The 17,197-nt window shown below is 34.5% G+C and overlaps 1 protein-coding gene and 1 pseudogene across 8 annotated transcripts in view; one reads left to right on the forward strand and one right to left on the reverse strand.

Annotated features, from left to right (window-relative positions):
* The first annotated feature begins 1,623 nt into the window (after positions 1-1,623).
* Positions 1,624-2,701, forward strand: LOC101978457 (transcription factor BTF3 pseudogene; annotated as a pseudogene).
* Positions 2,702-3,597: 896 nt separating this feature from the next.
* Positions 3,598-17,197, reverse strand: part of Aimp1 (aminoacyl tRNA synthetase complex interacting multifunctional protein 1) — a 37,153-nt gene continuing 23,553 nt past the window's right edge. For all 8 annotated transcript variants that reach the window (XM_013365392.4, XM_005340715.5, XM_013365395.4 and 5 more), the window contains 2 exons: positions 10,925-11,093; positions 3,598-3,841 (listed from right to left, as the gene is read on the reverse strand). In XM_013365392.4, coding sequence (XP_013220846.2) covers positions 3,675-3,841; positions 10,925-11,093 — 336 coding nt within the window. In that variant the 3' untranslated portion in view covers positions 3,598-3,674. The remainder of the gene's footprint in view (positions 3,842-10,924; positions 11,094-17,197) is intronic.

Consider the following 17,197-nt stretch of genomic DNA (forward strand, 5'->3'; position numbering starts at 1 on the left):
ACTAAAGAAATATTTAAAAAATACTACTACACATGGAGTTTTTAAATAGATGTTCCTCAACTTACCATGGGGTTACATCCTGATATACCCATTGAAAGTTGAAAACAGAAATTGAAAATGCATTTAATGCACCTAACCTACCAAACATCATAGTGTAGTAACACAGTATGATGGAAAGTATTGCTTATTTTCCGTTGTGATCTCATGGCTGACCAAAAGCTATGGCTTGCTGCTACTGCCCACAAGTACTAGAGAGTATTACAATGACATTGCTAACCCAGGAAAAGATTAAAGTTAAAAATCTGAAGTATGGTTTCCACTAAGCACATATCCATCATAAAGCTGAAAAATCTTAAGTCAAACCATTGTAAAGTGAGGACTGTCTCTATAAGAAAAGCTAGTACTCTCAGCCTTCACCAAGGTAGTGGGCTGCTCTTGCAAAACTAAGTGTGTTAGAGGAGGGTCACCTTTTCTCTAGGTTCAGTTAGCAATATAAATAGAAATCAAGAAAGTGAATGATCACTAATCAGAAGGTGCCAGCTGTTAAGCCTCTGATCTAATACTACCTTCTGATGTTGAAATCCTTAAAAGGCAGACTACTGTAAGAAGCCAGAAGGGTTATATCCAGTTTGGTAACAATGTCTTTCTTTTTGTTGTTGATTCCCTCAGAACTCTCCCATCCCAGCATAATAAATAAACTGTAATTAGATTTTCTGTAAAAAATAAAAACTATATAGGGGCTAACTTGAAAACCTAATTAATGCTTTTATTTAACTTGAAAAATTGCTCATTAATTTCCAACTTCTTTCTCTCTTTAGCATAAATTTTTAAAGATCTGATAGGATTGCTGAAGGAAGCATGGTCATTTGGTAAAATTGGCAAGGTATACTATAGTACTTGACTAAGAAAAGACGTATGTGCTCTAATCTTAGCTGGTCAATATGAGATCTCCTGAGCACCAACCCTAGTCCCCTACGTGGCCCCATTTCTGCTTTGACAAGATGAAAGAAACTATCATGAACCAGGGACAACTCGCTCAACTTCAGGCACAAGTGCACAGTGGTGGGAAAAAAACTGCTTGCAGAATTGTTAGATCACGAAGCAAAGAAAAGACCACTGTCTCCAATTAAAATCAAATTAAAGCAAGCTTATTATTTCCACCAGCCGGGCTGCCTCTCCCAACAAAAACCACGGGAGCCAGACAGGCCCGCAGCTTTCTAGCCCAGAAAGTTACACAAAGGGGGGGGGGTTACAGATAACAAACCCTGACGTGCATAACACAGAGGCTAGTTTATATTTTTGCTGGTCCTGACATCAGAATTTATGAAAGTCATTAGAGCCTCAGAGAGGGTTGTTACATGGTCAAGGAAAGTTAGGCATGGGTGAGTTCAAGGCACGGGCAGGCATTCCAAGCAGTTTAGAATTTGCAGTAATTTATAGTAAAGCCGAAATTAGTTTTTTATGCCTTTGTGGCAAGATGGCTTCCAAATTTAAGAGGGAATCAGACTGAGTTTATCAAAATAAGAAAGTGGATCATAGAATAGCCATAGCAGATGATAAAAAACTTCAGTTCTCCTAAAGAAGTTAGGGGTAAACAATATCTCAAGTATCAAAGAGGTGGATATGTTTATAAACCAAGGAACAGTGATTCACTTTAACAGTCCTAAAGTTCAGGCATCTCTCTGGCAGCAAACAGTTTGACCATTATAGGCCATATTGAGACAAAGCAACTGACCGAAATGCTACCTAGCATCTTAAACCAGCTTGGTGCAGACAGTTTGACTAGTTTAAGGAGGCTGGCTGAAGCTCTGCCCAAACAATCTGTGGATGGAAAAGCAACACTTGCTACTGGAGAGAATGATAATGAAGATTTTGTGGAGAATTTTGATGAGGCTTCTAAGAATGAGGCAACTTATCAACTTCTGAAGAAGGTAAATTTTAGGAAGTTACTGGGAGCTGGTATTTGTATTAGAACTGCTTTTTAAAGTTGTTTGTGTATTTGATAAAATCTAGATCTCTAATATTTTTAAGCCCAAGCTCCTTGGACCTCATAGCTCTTTTCAGTTTTTGCTTATGCACAATTTATTCTTTGCAGCTAATTAAGCTGAAAAAACTTAAAGTTTAAAACAAAGATTAATGAAGTCCTTTGCTTAGAAAAAAAAAATAAACAAAAAACATGAAATTCGTGTGATGTACTTTTTGTGATGAAATTTCATGAATTTCACGCATAAATCAGAAAATGATTGTGTTACATCATGGGCTTTAACAAATGAACAAATAGATTTTATAATTTTCAGATTCTATATATGATATAATCATTAGGCTTTACTATCTTTGATATAGATTAGAGCATTCCAATTTTTACTTGGAAAAATGACTACAGGGAACTAGTCAACTAAGTAATTGAAATATTCTTTATATTGTGTAATTCAGAATTAAAGAAATTCAATATAATTGAGAAAAATTAGAACAAGACTTATGAAAGACTATCACTATAAGCCTTTATTCCTCAAAGAAAACAGATCTTGAGTACAAGAAAACTTTTGAAATTCATTGTTTTCAGTTATCAATATATTTTAATGATCAGCTCATTTAATTTTTCAGAATGCGAATATTATATTGGTATTGTATTCTGCCTGCCTTTTATAACATACAGGGTTGTTGTTGGATTTTGCGTTTTTGTCTCTTACAGAGGATGTAGACATCATCTATGTTAGGATATATTGTGTGTATGTATGAATATGTTTCAAACAATATCTATACTATCCTCTAGCCTTGACCTCTTTCTTTTTTGGGTAATCCAATCATCAGTCATCATCTCATGGATCGTGACTTCGAGACTCATAATTTTTAAATTAATTTTCATTGTTCCTATAATATTTGTAAGGTAAGTGAAAATAAGTATTTGACACCATACTGTATATGTTAAGTTTTGATCTATAATTCCTTTTAATATAGACAATATTATGGCATCTAAAAAATAAAATATATCAATCTTAAGTATTCTGAAAAAAATTATTACTAATTTTATCATGTGGAAAGAAAAGTTCAATACACTGTTAAAATTTTCAGTTTTTTAAAAAAGTTATTTTAAGTATTATAAATCAGGGATAAATCAGGGTTACTTTGGCAGCAAATTGCAAAATGTTCAAATGCCTTGTCCCCTGGTTTTTATGATGTTTGACTTTTAGAATCAACATTTGGTCATTTCAGTGTTATAATATCACTAGTCAATAAGTTTTACAGATTCCAATGTCTTTTTTTTACAGGACATTTAATAATACAGGTTCATAATATACTGAAATTCTATAGGTTTGAAATTTCATGCATCACATACCTACAAATAAGGAACTAAATATTAATCAAGTTATCTAATACATAAAAAAAATAAGCTAACCAACATCCTCACTAAAAATATAAATGATCACAAACATAGGCAACTCCCCTCCTCATTATCTAGGATCAAAACCAAAGGTAAGATGTAGTATCTCCCTAATCAACAGAAAAAAAAAAAATACACACACACACATACACACACACACCAGGTAAGGCTAGTTAAGTTTAACAGAGAGACAACACAAAAACAAGGCAGTCACATTTTAGGTGTAAGTTGCAAATATATTCCTTTTTATTATTAGTAAAGTTTCTCCAATGTTCTTCATCATGGAAGCACTTTATTTGATTCCACTCTTGGTCATGGTTTGAGCCCTACATACTCCCTTCCCTTTCACCTCAAAGGGAGCTCCTTTATATGTGGCCACACCCTCATCATTAGTGTACAGGTCAGGCTGGATCTGCTCCCAAATCTTCTTCTTAGGATTTAGCTCCTTGTCAGGCTCTCCTGTTGGAGAGGAGAAAACCAAAATAAATAAATAAATAAACAAACAAACAAACAACCTAACAAATATACAGAAGTCTTCAAGAAATGTCTAGTGAGATTTCAATGAATTATCTTGGAGCACTTTCTGATCTTTAGGTCTAATCAAAACTTGAACACATTTTTATGATGTTAGCAGTTTATATTCTTTTTGGTTTTGGGTACTAGGGATTGAACTCAGGGATGTTTTACTATTGATCCACATCACCAGCCGTTTTTGAGAGACAGGGTCTCACTGAGTAGCTTAGGGACTCGCCAAGTTGCTGAGGCTGGCTTTGAACTTGTGATCCTCCTGCTTCAGCCTTCCTAGACAAAACTGATTAACATTTCCTTATGAACATTAAAGATATATTATACTGTTATGTATTTTTACAGGTAATATAGCTCAGTGAATTCATTCTCCAAATTATTAAAAGAAAAATATAAGATATTCATTTAATCATAATGTATAAAGAAAAATATGAACAGAGCATATTGTGATGTTATATTTTATACTTAGCAGAAGCAGCTAATGCATTACTGTACATATTAACATACAAAAATGAACGACTAGATATCTGTTCTAGTGCTTAAAGATTTCTTATCAATACTGAAGAATGGCTTGAGCATTGGGATAATGTAACTAAATATAATAACTGATTTGGTTTTCATCTGCTACCCTTGGTAAAAGATACAGAAAGGAGTAGTAGACAGAGGACCAGTATTTTCCAAACAGTAGGAAAATACATTGTTATCTGAAATTTACATTACAACCCTGATTCTAATTTTATTTTATTTTAGAGGGGGGGGGGAGAGGGAATTTTTTTAATATTCATTTTTCAGTTTTCAGTGGACACATCTTTATTTTATTTTTATGTGGTGCTGAGGATCGAACCCAGCACCCTGCGCATGCCAGGCAAGCATGCCACATCCCAGCCCCTGATTCTAATTTTAAATATAAAAAAACTAAAAGAAAAGTTGTTCAATGTCACACAAAGTGGAGCCAGCATTTGACATCAAAGCCCATATTCTGTTAGATTGGCATAAACTAACATTTTTACTAGTAAAGTGTAATCTAAAACATAGATTACGCTTTCAAAAAGAAACAAGTTAACTTCTTACATGAGAGCAATCCCCTTATTCCTTCTATTTATAAAAACTCACTCTAAACTCTGCAATCAACAGAAGACAAGTAGTACAGTATATCTAGTCTAGGCTTAAAGGAAAGTAATATATCAAACAATTCTTCTGTGTAATGACAGTAAAGTGGACAGTAGCTAGAAATGTTCAAAAATATTTGGAATGAAGAAAATAATTTATCTTTTAATTAAGCATTAATAATGTATTCAAAGATTTTCCTTGAGGTAATAAATATATGCCTTCTGAATCTTTTCCCCAGTAACTTCCAAGTTGGAATCTTTTAAAATTACTTTATCTTTTAATTACCAGAACTACCTATATCCCATGTTCTGATTTAGTGTTTATCCTCTGGTCGTACATGCAGAGGAAAAATAAAATGGATTAAATTGGTTGGCCATGGTGATTTGTTCTTTAATAGCTCTTTAGAGCTGGGAAAACTGGCAAAAACTTTCAAAACTGCTCTCTAATATCCAGGTTTTCCAAGATGATAGAACAATCATTTAAATAAAGTCTACAGTAGAAGAAGATGCAGTGAAATAAAACTGAATGACTGACTAGTTCTTTCCCACTCTAAGATCATTTGATTGAACAACAGACTCTAAGTAATGAACAGAATAAGAAAAAATATCCAATAAAGTTCAATTATACTTTACCTGATATCTATATGAGATTTTTATTTATTGTTTGTAAATAATTCCTTAGTCTAAAAGCTTAATCTTGGGAATAAATCATGAGGGGGAAATGGGCATTCCAGAATACCAAAAACTAGAGGCAAAGATACTGTTCATGGAGGCCGGAGCACTGATTCAGATTTGTACCCCTTCTCCAAAAGATGTTGTCAAACTGGTGAGTTCACTAAACAAGGTGTCCCAAGCGCATGTATAAACTTCTTATTAAGAATATAAATTATATGAATAAATTCTTGCTGAATGCAGACAAAAAGCCCCAACTACGAAAAGCTATGGTGCAGGGCTGGGGTTGTGGCTCAGGGGTAGAGAGCTTGCCTACTATGTGTGAGACACTGGGTTAGATCCCCAGTACCACATAAAAATTAACAAATAAATAAAGGTATTATGTCCATCTACAACTAAAAAAATTAAAAAAAAAAAGCTATGGTGTAGCACAAAATTATAAACTTCTCATATCTAGAAAAATATTACTATGTACCCATAACCACATTCATAATAACATATAATATGTATATAGTGCTTAAGAGGTTCTGGTACTGCAGTATCTATTTACTCATTTAATCCTTTCAGTATACATCTAAGTAAGATTAATCATCATCACACTATAGCTGAAGAAACAGAGGCACAAAAGCTCCAGCTAAGAGCTTGAAAAACTACAGCATTGGCTAAGAGTAGAAAGGAAGATAAATTTTGAAAGTTAAAGCTCACAAAATCCACATGAGACAATTATATAGTTAAAAACTCATTATAGGTGAAAAAAAAGCTAAGGTTTAGAAAGCGTCCCAGGTCATGAAGAACATGCAGGGCCAAGATATGAAAGCTTTAAACCTCACAAGTCTTCAATAATTTTCAAACAATAAAAATGTGAACTAAAAATAAACTTTATTTAGAAACTAATAAAGGATACCCCCAAACTTGACTATTACTTTTAACTCAGGAGATTCAATACCTGACTGCTATGAAGGTACTTTTCTATATTAACAAATCATTAGATGAGACAAAGGGGCTTAGTAAACTAAGAAGTGTTAGGTAAGTGTCTATTATTAATGCCAGAAGGCTATCACTTTCACTGCTTTAAGCTAATTTAGACAGTAGATAATACCCCACATTTTATAATCTGCAAGCTCACTTACTTTTGACTATATGGAAAAAAAGAAAATTCTGAAGATTCAAATTACCTTATAATTTTATGTTGTCTGTCATGAGGAAGCTGGTGTGGGAGGGGAGGAATAAGAAAAGGGCCTCCCACAAAATTAAAAGGAAGACAGACTGAGTAGAAGTAGGGAATCAAAGGGGAGAAAGGAAGGGAAAGAATGAGGAAGAACTGGGGAATGAAGTTGACCAAATTATGCTATGTGCGTGTATGAACAAATCACAACACATTCCTATATACATAACTATAATGTACCAATTTAAAAAAACAGAAGGAAGATCAATAGAAAACAGAACAGGGAGGAGGGGAGGAAATAGGGGAGTACTGGGTAAGCTATGGTATATGCATTTATGATGTCAAAATGAACCCCACAGTCATGTTTTAACATAACATTATAATGCATTAAACATGAAAAAGAAAAAAATAGATGAACTATTATTACCATCATACCCTGTTTTATTGTGCTTTGTTTTACAAAGGTTTGTAGAGATTTTTTTTACAAATTGAAGGTTTGTGATAACTTTGCCTCAAACAAGTCTGGCAGTACCATTTTCCCAAAAATGAATGCTCACTTTGTGTCTGTGTTGCATTTTGGTAATTCTCACAAAAATCCAATCTTTAAAAATTATTATTTCACATATTTTTCAATATATACATGATTACTATATCTGTGATCAGTGATCTTTGATGTTGTTATCATAGTTGTTATATAAGACAGCAAACAACTGATACATGTGTGTGTCCTGACCTGCTTCCCCCAACTCCTCACCAAGTCTCCATCCCATTTCTCAGCCCTTCCTATTTCCTGAGAAACAACAGCACTGAAACTGGGCCAAATAACAACTCTACAATACCCTCTAAGTATTCAAACTAAGCGTCATCAATTTTTCACTCAAAATCAAAAGCTAACAATGGCTGGCATAGTAGTGCATGCCTATAATCCCAGCTGCTGGAGAGGCTGAGACAGGAGAATCCTGAGTTTAAAGCCAACCTCAGCAATGGCGCTATGCAACTCAGTGAGACCTGTCTCTAAATAAAATACAAAATAGGGCTCAGTGGTTTAATATCCCTGGGTTCGGTTTCTGATGCCCCCCCCCCCCCCAAAAAAAACTAACAATGATTAGGCTCAGTGAGGAAGGTATGCTGAGACAGGTCCAAAGCTAGGCTTCTGTGCCAAACAGTCAAGTAGTAAATGCAAAGCAAAAGTTCTTAAAAGTGCTACTCCAGTGAAGACACATGTAAGGTATGAGAAAAGCAGCTAAGCAACAGGGAGAATGGAATTGCCATCAATGAGAGGCAAATATCATGGAAAGGGGGAATTCTAGAGAGCAAAGACATGTGAATTCTTCCGTCTTGGGATATGTTAAATGAATAAATTCATAGTAGATAAGTGACTGGACAAAGTCACTAGGGGAAGAGCGTAGAAAGAAATAGAGAAGGAGAAGGACCAGGGCCTGAGGCACTCCAAACAGAGTTAAGAGAAGTGAGGGAAAAAAAAAAAATCAGCAAAGGGGATGAGAAGGTTAGCCCATAAAGCAGGAAGGATTAAGAACTAGTCACTTAGCTACAGGGAGAAACTGGTGATCTCAATTAGAGCAGTTTTGGAAGAATAGTAGGGAAATAGTGGAAAAGAAATCTTTCTGAAATGGATTTTAGAGAGAAAGAATTTTGTCTTTAACTAAAAATAAATCTATTTAAAAGCTAAAATCTATGCTTTGTGATAAAATGTTAATTTATATTATAAGTAAGATTCAATATCTATGGAAATAAATATGACCTTGGAAGTTAAAATGTCCTAATGTAAATTCTCATTTATTAGACCATAAACTAATTTTCAGAAAGGGCTGCTCTTAGTGTAGTATTGATTTCAGATTATTTCTGCTTGGGGGTTTAGGGACCAATTAACATATTTAAACACTAAAATTTATAGATTTCCACATTTAAGAATTTAAAAAGTGTTGGGTTGGTGGGAAAGGTTTTAGCTGTTGTTATAAACATATTACTTGGTGTCTTCTAAATGCTATGAGTTTTTTTGGCTTTCTATTTGGAAAACAATAGGTAAGTGTTAAACTTTTTTCAAGGCCAAACAGCAGTTCAAAGGCCTGAACCCAAACTGTATTTTTTTTTAACACACTTAATAAACATAATAAAATGTCAATCTTCAGACACTAAGCGTCTCAAGGGACTATCAAAGGGTACCAGCAGGCACCTTAAGCTTTATAATGCAAAACAGATGCTAAGAAATAAAGCACTGATAAATCATGGTTTTTTCCAGGAAAGAAAACACAATAAACACCGTACTGTTGTACAGTATCAAACTGTTATTTCTTTTCAGATTTACTGCTATAGAAGCAGTATTTGGTATGGAATCTAACGAGTACTCACAGAACTCATGTCTCAAATTTTATCAATTATTTGATACTATTCAACTCAGATAAGTGTTAGACCTCATGCATTGTTTTAAAACTAGGTTATCTTTTGTTTCACATTATAAGAAAGAACATTCCCTATATATTCAAATGCTTAAGGCATAAAGGAGAACTGGAAAGAAATATTAGACTGTGGAACAATGAAATATATCTTACAAATGGCTAAATGGATTGAAAGATTCAAGAATATAGTAAAGGCAAGAAAACTATGCTGAGCTATAAGCATTTCTTATGCTGAGTCATAGGTTAACTCAAGAAAATACTTAACTTTATTCAATAGTAACATTCATATAATAAAAACTAATTTGAAATGCTCAAATATTTTTCCTTTAGCTTTATAAGTGAATGAAAGTTATTATAGTGAAAGGACCACGAGCCTTTATTAATTAAATAGTTCATATTAATTAACAGGAAGCAACAATGAACAGACAAAAATACTACAGTATTAGAGATCTGGTCACATCTATGGCCTGATTCTTGGCTAACTCTAAAACCTTAACCAAGTTTCACTGGCCTTCAGTTTCCAAATTTTACTTTAATAAAAAGTAAGGCAAATATTAATCTGGAAAGGTAAATTAGGATTCACATATTTTTTTTCCCAATGCATTCTAATTCTTAAAAGAAAAAATTGATTCTCATTCTATTCAAATTTAGTCAGACTTCTAAACTGAATTTTAGGTTAATTAAATATAAATGTGAGAGTTTGGCCCAAAGTAAAAGGTTGGGGAAGTGTTTGGATTGTGTGAGAATAGTGGTGATCATATGCTCTTAGAATATAAAACCATTGGTTTCTTTGAGAAATCATTCAGACAGGCATTTTTCTCAAAAAAAGGTTCTTAGAACTTAAGCCATTATGTTCTCATCTACCAAGGTTCAAGACATACTTATGCATTCAATCAACTTATGCATTCAATCTTAGGGACTTGTAAAAAAAAAACTTTTTTAGATAGTCTACATTTGATTAGGAGGGGAGGTGAATTTTAAGGAAAATAATCCATATTTTCAAACTATTTCAATGTTAAAACTTCTTCACATTCTAATATTTTGTCAAACAGTTAACATCTGCCAACCATTCTTTCTCTTCTGCTTCAAAGACCTATTTGAAGAAATGTTCTCACACATTTGAAGTTTCATTTGTCTCAGGAACATTTCCATAGGAGAAAATGAACAATATAAAATGAAACTTTCTTTGAGATTATTAAATAATTGAATTTTAATTTAGATTTTCTCTATACTCTGAAGTCAAGAAAAAGAACATGCAAGTAATTCAGATGAATTTTGAGTTAGATATCTTTCCTCCATGCCTGAATTTTCCATCTCTTTGATTTTTTATGTTGTAGTCTAAGGCAGTCTACAGCTTAAATGATTTTGCAGGATATTAATTTGTTCTTTATGTCATACTCTTTTGCTACACAGGCATTAATATTAGTATTTACCTAGGATGAAATTCCTGTGTTGTGTTTTATATGATGTGTGTCTTCATGGAGCAGAGGATGGTTATATGGTTTTGCTCAACATCTCATTCAATAACATTTAATAATGATCATTTAATTCTAAGCCTTATGATTCATATATGAGGTTGATTTTAACTCCAAATATTATAAACATCACTTGAAAACTGATTCCCAAACTATTTTAATTATCAGTATATACTTACCAGGGAAAGTATCAAAAGTAATTCTGTCTCCCGGAACAGATCCATTAGGAGGATCCAAAATTTCAACTTTCTCTGGTGAACTAGCACACATCACCATTGCTTGAGATAGTACTCCCCTCATCTTTGCAGGTTTCAGGTTACAAAGTAGAATCACCATCCGATTTTGCATCTGTGTGAAACATAAATCGGTGACAAAAGATGTGCATAAATTTAGAATAACAATATCTAGAATACTCTAAGGCATAACTATTAAATATCAGGGGTTGTGGCTCAGTGGTATAGCACTTGCCTGGTATGTGTGAGGCACTGAGCTCGATTCTCAGCACCACATCTAAATAAATAAATAAAATAAAGGTCCATCGCTGATTTAACTAAAAAATAAATATTAAAATTCTCTCTCTCAAAAAAAAACTTACGAACTAACAATGTATTAAATGTTTTATGGGTAAAAAAGCAGAGGTCTTTCAGTCAAATACCTATTAAATGAATATTGAAGCAGATTTGGTTTTGAATTCTGGCTGCCATTTATTAGGAAGCCTTGCATAAACATATGTATAAATGTATAAAGTTGATCCTCCTGTTTTTTGAAAAGAAAAAAAAAATTTAAAGGATTCTCAAAGGATTAATCATAGATCCCAAACATGAGGGTTCTCCAGGCAGCTGCCAGACCCCCACCACCCCTGCTGGGACCAGGTCTTGCTTCTTCAGGCAGTGCCTGAAGCGCAAACTTCTAGCAGCACTTTAGTGGACCAGTTGGAATCCTTATTCGAGGCTTGCTTTGCTTCTCTTGTGGGTCAGAATGATGTTAATGGTAACGATCAGAAAGAAAATTAAACTGGTGTTGATCAGTATATCCAGAAGTTTCTGGATATTGCAAAACAGATTTTTATTTTCCCCTACAAAAAAAAGATTGCAGTTGTCTGTCCAGAAACCAGAGCAAGTTATCAAAGAAAATGTCTCAGAAATAAGGAATGAAATGTGGTGGGAAAACACGCTGGTACAGAATTATTTCACAAAGCTGATGCATTGGCAGCAGGTGCTGGAGAACATCAATGTGCAGCACAAAAAGCCCTCCAAGTTCCCTAGGGCTCCTTGTTTTCTATTTTATGCATCTCTTAGATTACATCTCTTCAGTCAGTACAAATACTCCACTGTCTTCTCAATAGTCAGTGGATCTGTGGCTGTCTTGGATTGTTTTGTCCTCTCCAGCCCTGAAGATCCCTCCCCACATGTGTCAATATCCACTCATGTTCCTGGTCTGGCCAAGATGCCACCTGGTGTACAAAGCCTCCACTCCTTTTCAGGCCACAAAACATTTCATTCCTTCCACTGTCTTTGTGGATTAGTAAATGGTATCTGTTTCTGTGCCCTTTGCTGCATTGTATACCCATTGGAATTAGGCATTACTCCCCTTGAATGTACATGAATGTATGATATTTTGTACTCACTTTGTACATATTACTCATTTTGTTTGTGTGCTGTGAGGATGAAATTCAGCTTGTGGACCTAAGATCAGTAATGACCAGACTGAGGCCAGCAGATCCCCTTGGTTGGAATGGATAGGCCACAACTTAAAAGTTATTTTTCACTCACAAGGATTTAACCTGGTCATCTCATGCTAGTTAGAAGCTATGATTGGCAGCTTTAGGTTTCTTGATTAAAAACCTAAGTAAACTGAGTTTGAGGCAGTCTTTCAATGATAATGGTACTATTGTTGAAAAGATCAGAAACTCTTCTACTTGGTGATGACATGAAAAAAAAATTTAACTAGTGTATATATGAGTTATGTCATTTCTTCATATTAATTCAGAAATTATCTGTCAAATAAATAACAAAATTTTGATTAAAAAATTATAACATGCATGTAAAGCATTTATCTTAGCATTAGCACTAAAATGAATGTACTCAGTTACACATGCACATCTTGCTCCCTAACCACTTGATCATTTCCAATATTAGGCAAGATTTCCTCCTTAAAGACAACATTTCAACAATCAGAGCTTTATGCAATTAATATCAGGGTTACTTCTATAATCAGTCATAGAAATGACTACAAATTTCCTTAATCTTCAAATATTGAAGTATCTTAATTCTTTCCTCAACCAGCAAAAATAAGGAATGCAGTTCTTTAAATTATTTCAAAGGCTTAAAGTACATGGGACAAAAAAGACTATTGCTGTTGGAAAAAAACTAAAAAGATGTATTCTTGGGTGAAAGTGGCTTTATAAACAAATGTTATATGCAAATTTACTTCCAAATTCTATGATAAAAAAACATGGGCTCAAGCTTCAAATTACTATTAGGGTCTTAATGGCTTAGATGTTGATATAGCTTTGCTTCTAGGTGGGCAGATAGTGCATAATCCATGAGAATAGTGAAAATGAAGGACTGGGCATATATCTCAGCGGTAGGACACTTGCCTAGTGTGCAAGTGGGAGGACATTCGATATTGTTGGGAGTGAAGTCCTCCTTCAAAAAGTCAGGTGATGGGTGCAGGAGATGTGTTGTGGGAGGCAGCTTGGTTGGGCAGGTCACCTCCCTAAGAAATGATTCCTTGAAACCACATTTTCCTGCTGTTTTAATTGCTTCCATCCTGCTTGATACACTATGTAAAACAAGAACAGAAATAAGATTAACAGTATAGTCGTAGCTTATAATCTAGCTACGTGTACAGGAAATTATTTAAAAGGTTTTAGGGAAGAGATTACTTCAGATAAATGGTCCCAAATTACTTCACTGTTGAAAGCGGGTGCCTTTGCATCAACCATGGCCAGACTCTGAGACTGTAATTTCAACATATCCAAAGAAATATTATAAAAAGGATCAAGTCCATTAGGCAATTACTTACACTTTGCCATCGAATCTCAGTATCATTATAAGGAATTCTAATAACACAAAACTGAGTTAATGTTAACGACACATGATATCTCTGGGCCCATTGGAAATCTTGTACTTGTTCTCCCTAGCCATATAATAGAATCTTTTAGTTGTGGATTACACTTAAAATTTCCTGTCTCAGTAAAATTCTTTTGAAATTGCTGAAAGTAGCTGTGGAAGCAATTATCTCAGCCATCAGAGAAAACATTCAACAGTTTTACAAGGAGCCAGGTGGCTATTGGCTTTTTGGGAATCATAACAGTTTGTCCTGAATTTTGCCATATAGTTTGACACATTATTATAGCATACAGTTCTCACGTAAAACATAATACAAATTTTGTGAGGCATTATATTGTGCTTTAGTAAGTCCAGACAATAAAACAGAGGAATTTAATATACATACTGTGAGATGGAATTCCTTATGAAAGGAAATATGAAGATGAGTAACATTTTTAAACTTATATTAAAAATTACCATTTCCAATTCAAAAAGGCTCCTGAGTTAAATATATTCTCCATATTTCAGGTGGCCCTGAAGCCATTTAACCTTATCTCTTCCAATCCCCAACTGGTTTACATAGAAACAGCATTCTTCCCTGATTTTATAGGATGACAGATACCAGGGAGTCCAACTGATTTTGTAAAGTCAGTATGAAATCAGTGATCTGTTGGATATCTGCAATAACCTGTGCTGAGGATTTTTACAGTGAATAGAGGGTTCTAATCCTGCTGTTCCTATGCCTATCCCAATGAATGTTTTTAGCCCTATGAGTAAAGGAATAATTTGAAGGCTCTCCTACATCTGGTGTGTGCTGTTATTAGAATAGGTACACTTTGCTTGTGAGGTAAATTGTAATTTTGAGGAGTAAGAGAGATTAAGGTACAGAGGTCAATATAATTTTACTAGACAGGGATAATTATGAGCCTTGCAGAGGGAAAAGCTTCAGAATTTGGGGGGGCATCTGGGCTGTGGGGCTACCACAAGTATACATCTTGAGTTCTATTAAAAGAATTCTTATCTTTTTAAATGCCCAGGTATGGCTGTATTTTGATCATAACTGTTTTTGCTAGGTGTTCAAGACCAAGCTGGTCAAATTGACCTTGTTCCTATGTGTTGTTAAGAGTCAGCAGCAGAGTTCCTACAGGGGTCACTTTTGGGGAACTGGAGAGCAATTTCTTAGCTCCTTTAGTGCAATCTTCTAGGTAGGGTCTCCTTGATGAGGTAGCTTCCCCTGAAAGCATCAGGGGTGTCTCCTTTCTCCAATGACACTCCTCTTTTCAGCAGGTACACTGATTGGCTTTCTGTTCTCCAGTGAGCTCATTAATCTCCCTGATCAGGAGGTCATGTGGCCCAGAGTTGCAAAGTTCCTTAAAAAGTTCCCCCATTGGGCTGGGGATGTGGCTCAAGCGGTAGCACGCTCCTCGGGTTCAAGCCTCAGCACCATATACCAACAAAGATGTTGTGTCCGCTGAAAACTAAAAACTAAAATATTAAAAATTCTCTCTTAAAAAAAAAAAAAAGTTCCCCCATTCCCTGGATTCAGGCTGACTTAGGGGCCAGGAGCCAAATACTGGTTTTCTTGGCCCCCTTGTTTATTTGGCCTTGGTCTTAAATATATAGCAAACCAGTCTCACCAGTCTTAAAGTTAAGAGTACTAGGCTTTAAACTTTAATGTCTATAAATTTATAGTCTTATTTTTTTATTCTTTACCCTTTATATTTAATTGGAGCCTGCATTAATACTGGAAGTTAGCCTTATATCCTCTCTATCTGATGGTGTATTAACTCAGACTAACCCAGGATGTTTGTTCTTGAAGCAGTATTTCTGCAAAACATTAATAGGCAACAGCTAGCTACAGAGTTTTACAAGGAAAATACAAAATGAAATTAACAAGATAGGTATTATATAATACCTATCTTGAATTTTGGTTGAGTTATACATTATATCCTCTGAGATCACAATGATCTTTACAACAAAAATGAATCTTTTGAATACAATTTTAAATGAGCTGAAGTCTGGCTTATTTTGGAGCCATTCTAACATGCAGTAAGGTAGGAAGCAGAGTCTTATCTCAGGTAAGGTGGGCTCCTGTCAAATTTTAGGCAAAGTGTTCTAATTCTAAAGCTGATTTTTGCCTCTTAAATATCATTTTACAAAGTTTACATATACTGTCACTTGAGTCTATATGGATAGCTAATACAATATAATATTACATTTAAAATATGAATTAAAGAAAGGCTAAGAGAGTACTTAACTTTCCTTTTGTGTGGAAAAGTGAAAAAATGCTTTCATGTTTATTCACAATATAAACCTTTAAACAGATGAGACTCTCATTATCTTTTAGAAATACATTTACATTTTTACGTGTAAAAAGTAAGCTTAAGTTACAGAACATTAAATGACAAATAAATACCCAATTAAATTTGCTATTCTTATAAGTCTAAAATTACCATTACAAAGATGTTTGGAAAACATCGTTGGTAAAAATGTTTTTAACCCTCCTGCTTTAAAGACTTATATATGTGGGAGATATGAACACATTTAGTATGCTATACTGATGTTTTTATATGAACAAAGTTTAGCTTTTAAAGGAAAAGTTAAGACTGTAATGCTTGAAAATAATGGTTGTTGCTGTGTACCAGTGTTGTATAGATCTCAATTCCTTGTCAAGTTAACAGTGATTAAACCTTGGTTTTATATAAGAACATTAGTATCTGACCTTAGGGGAAAACCCTAAATAGCTTTAACTGATTGTTCCACCTTTTCAACTTTTGCCGTTTACTTACACAGACCCTCAGTTGTTCATTTCATCACACAAAGACTTTGTTATCCAGAATCATTTTTTTCCACTAAATATATTTCCATACCTAGAACTTTCTAATTTCTCTTTCCTATCTGTTGACCCTGTGTATATAGTATTGCATTTGCTTGTTTACCAATTCATGAAAACATAAACAATGTTCAAGCATATCACCCTATAGAATTAAAAAAGAGTACTTGATGTTATATTTAACAGTTAGCATATTAACTTTGCAAACTAACCAGATGCTTTTAACAAACACACTGCACTCTTATGTTACCAGTATGCCAGTCCCAGACTGGACTTTTCCCACTGGGGACTGGAGAAACATCATTACCCTAATCTCGATGGTGAGGGGCCCTTGGGGGTCCCAGTTAGACAAAAGGCAGGGGTATCAACTGGTAGAAACTGGAGGAACAGGTTCTTACCTCTTCAGAGAGATGAGAAGGCTAGTGAGGGATGCAGAAACAAAATGGCAAGGAGGGGCCTGATCCAGAGGCTTGAAAGGTATGCAAGGGACAGGAAGGTGGGGGGCCAGGGAGTAGAAGAAAGCCTCCTTTAATGTTAACAAGGTGTTTAGTATAAATCCTTTTACT

The sequence above is a fragment of the Ictidomys tridecemlineatus genome, chromosome 9 (assembly GCF_052094955.1).
Source record: "Ictidomys tridecemlineatus isolate mIctTri1 chromosome 9, mIctTri1.hap1, whole genome shotgun sequence".
Taxonomy (NCBI): Eukaryota; Metazoa; Chordata; class Mammalia; order Rodentia; family Sciuridae; genus Ictidomys; species Ictidomys tridecemlineatus.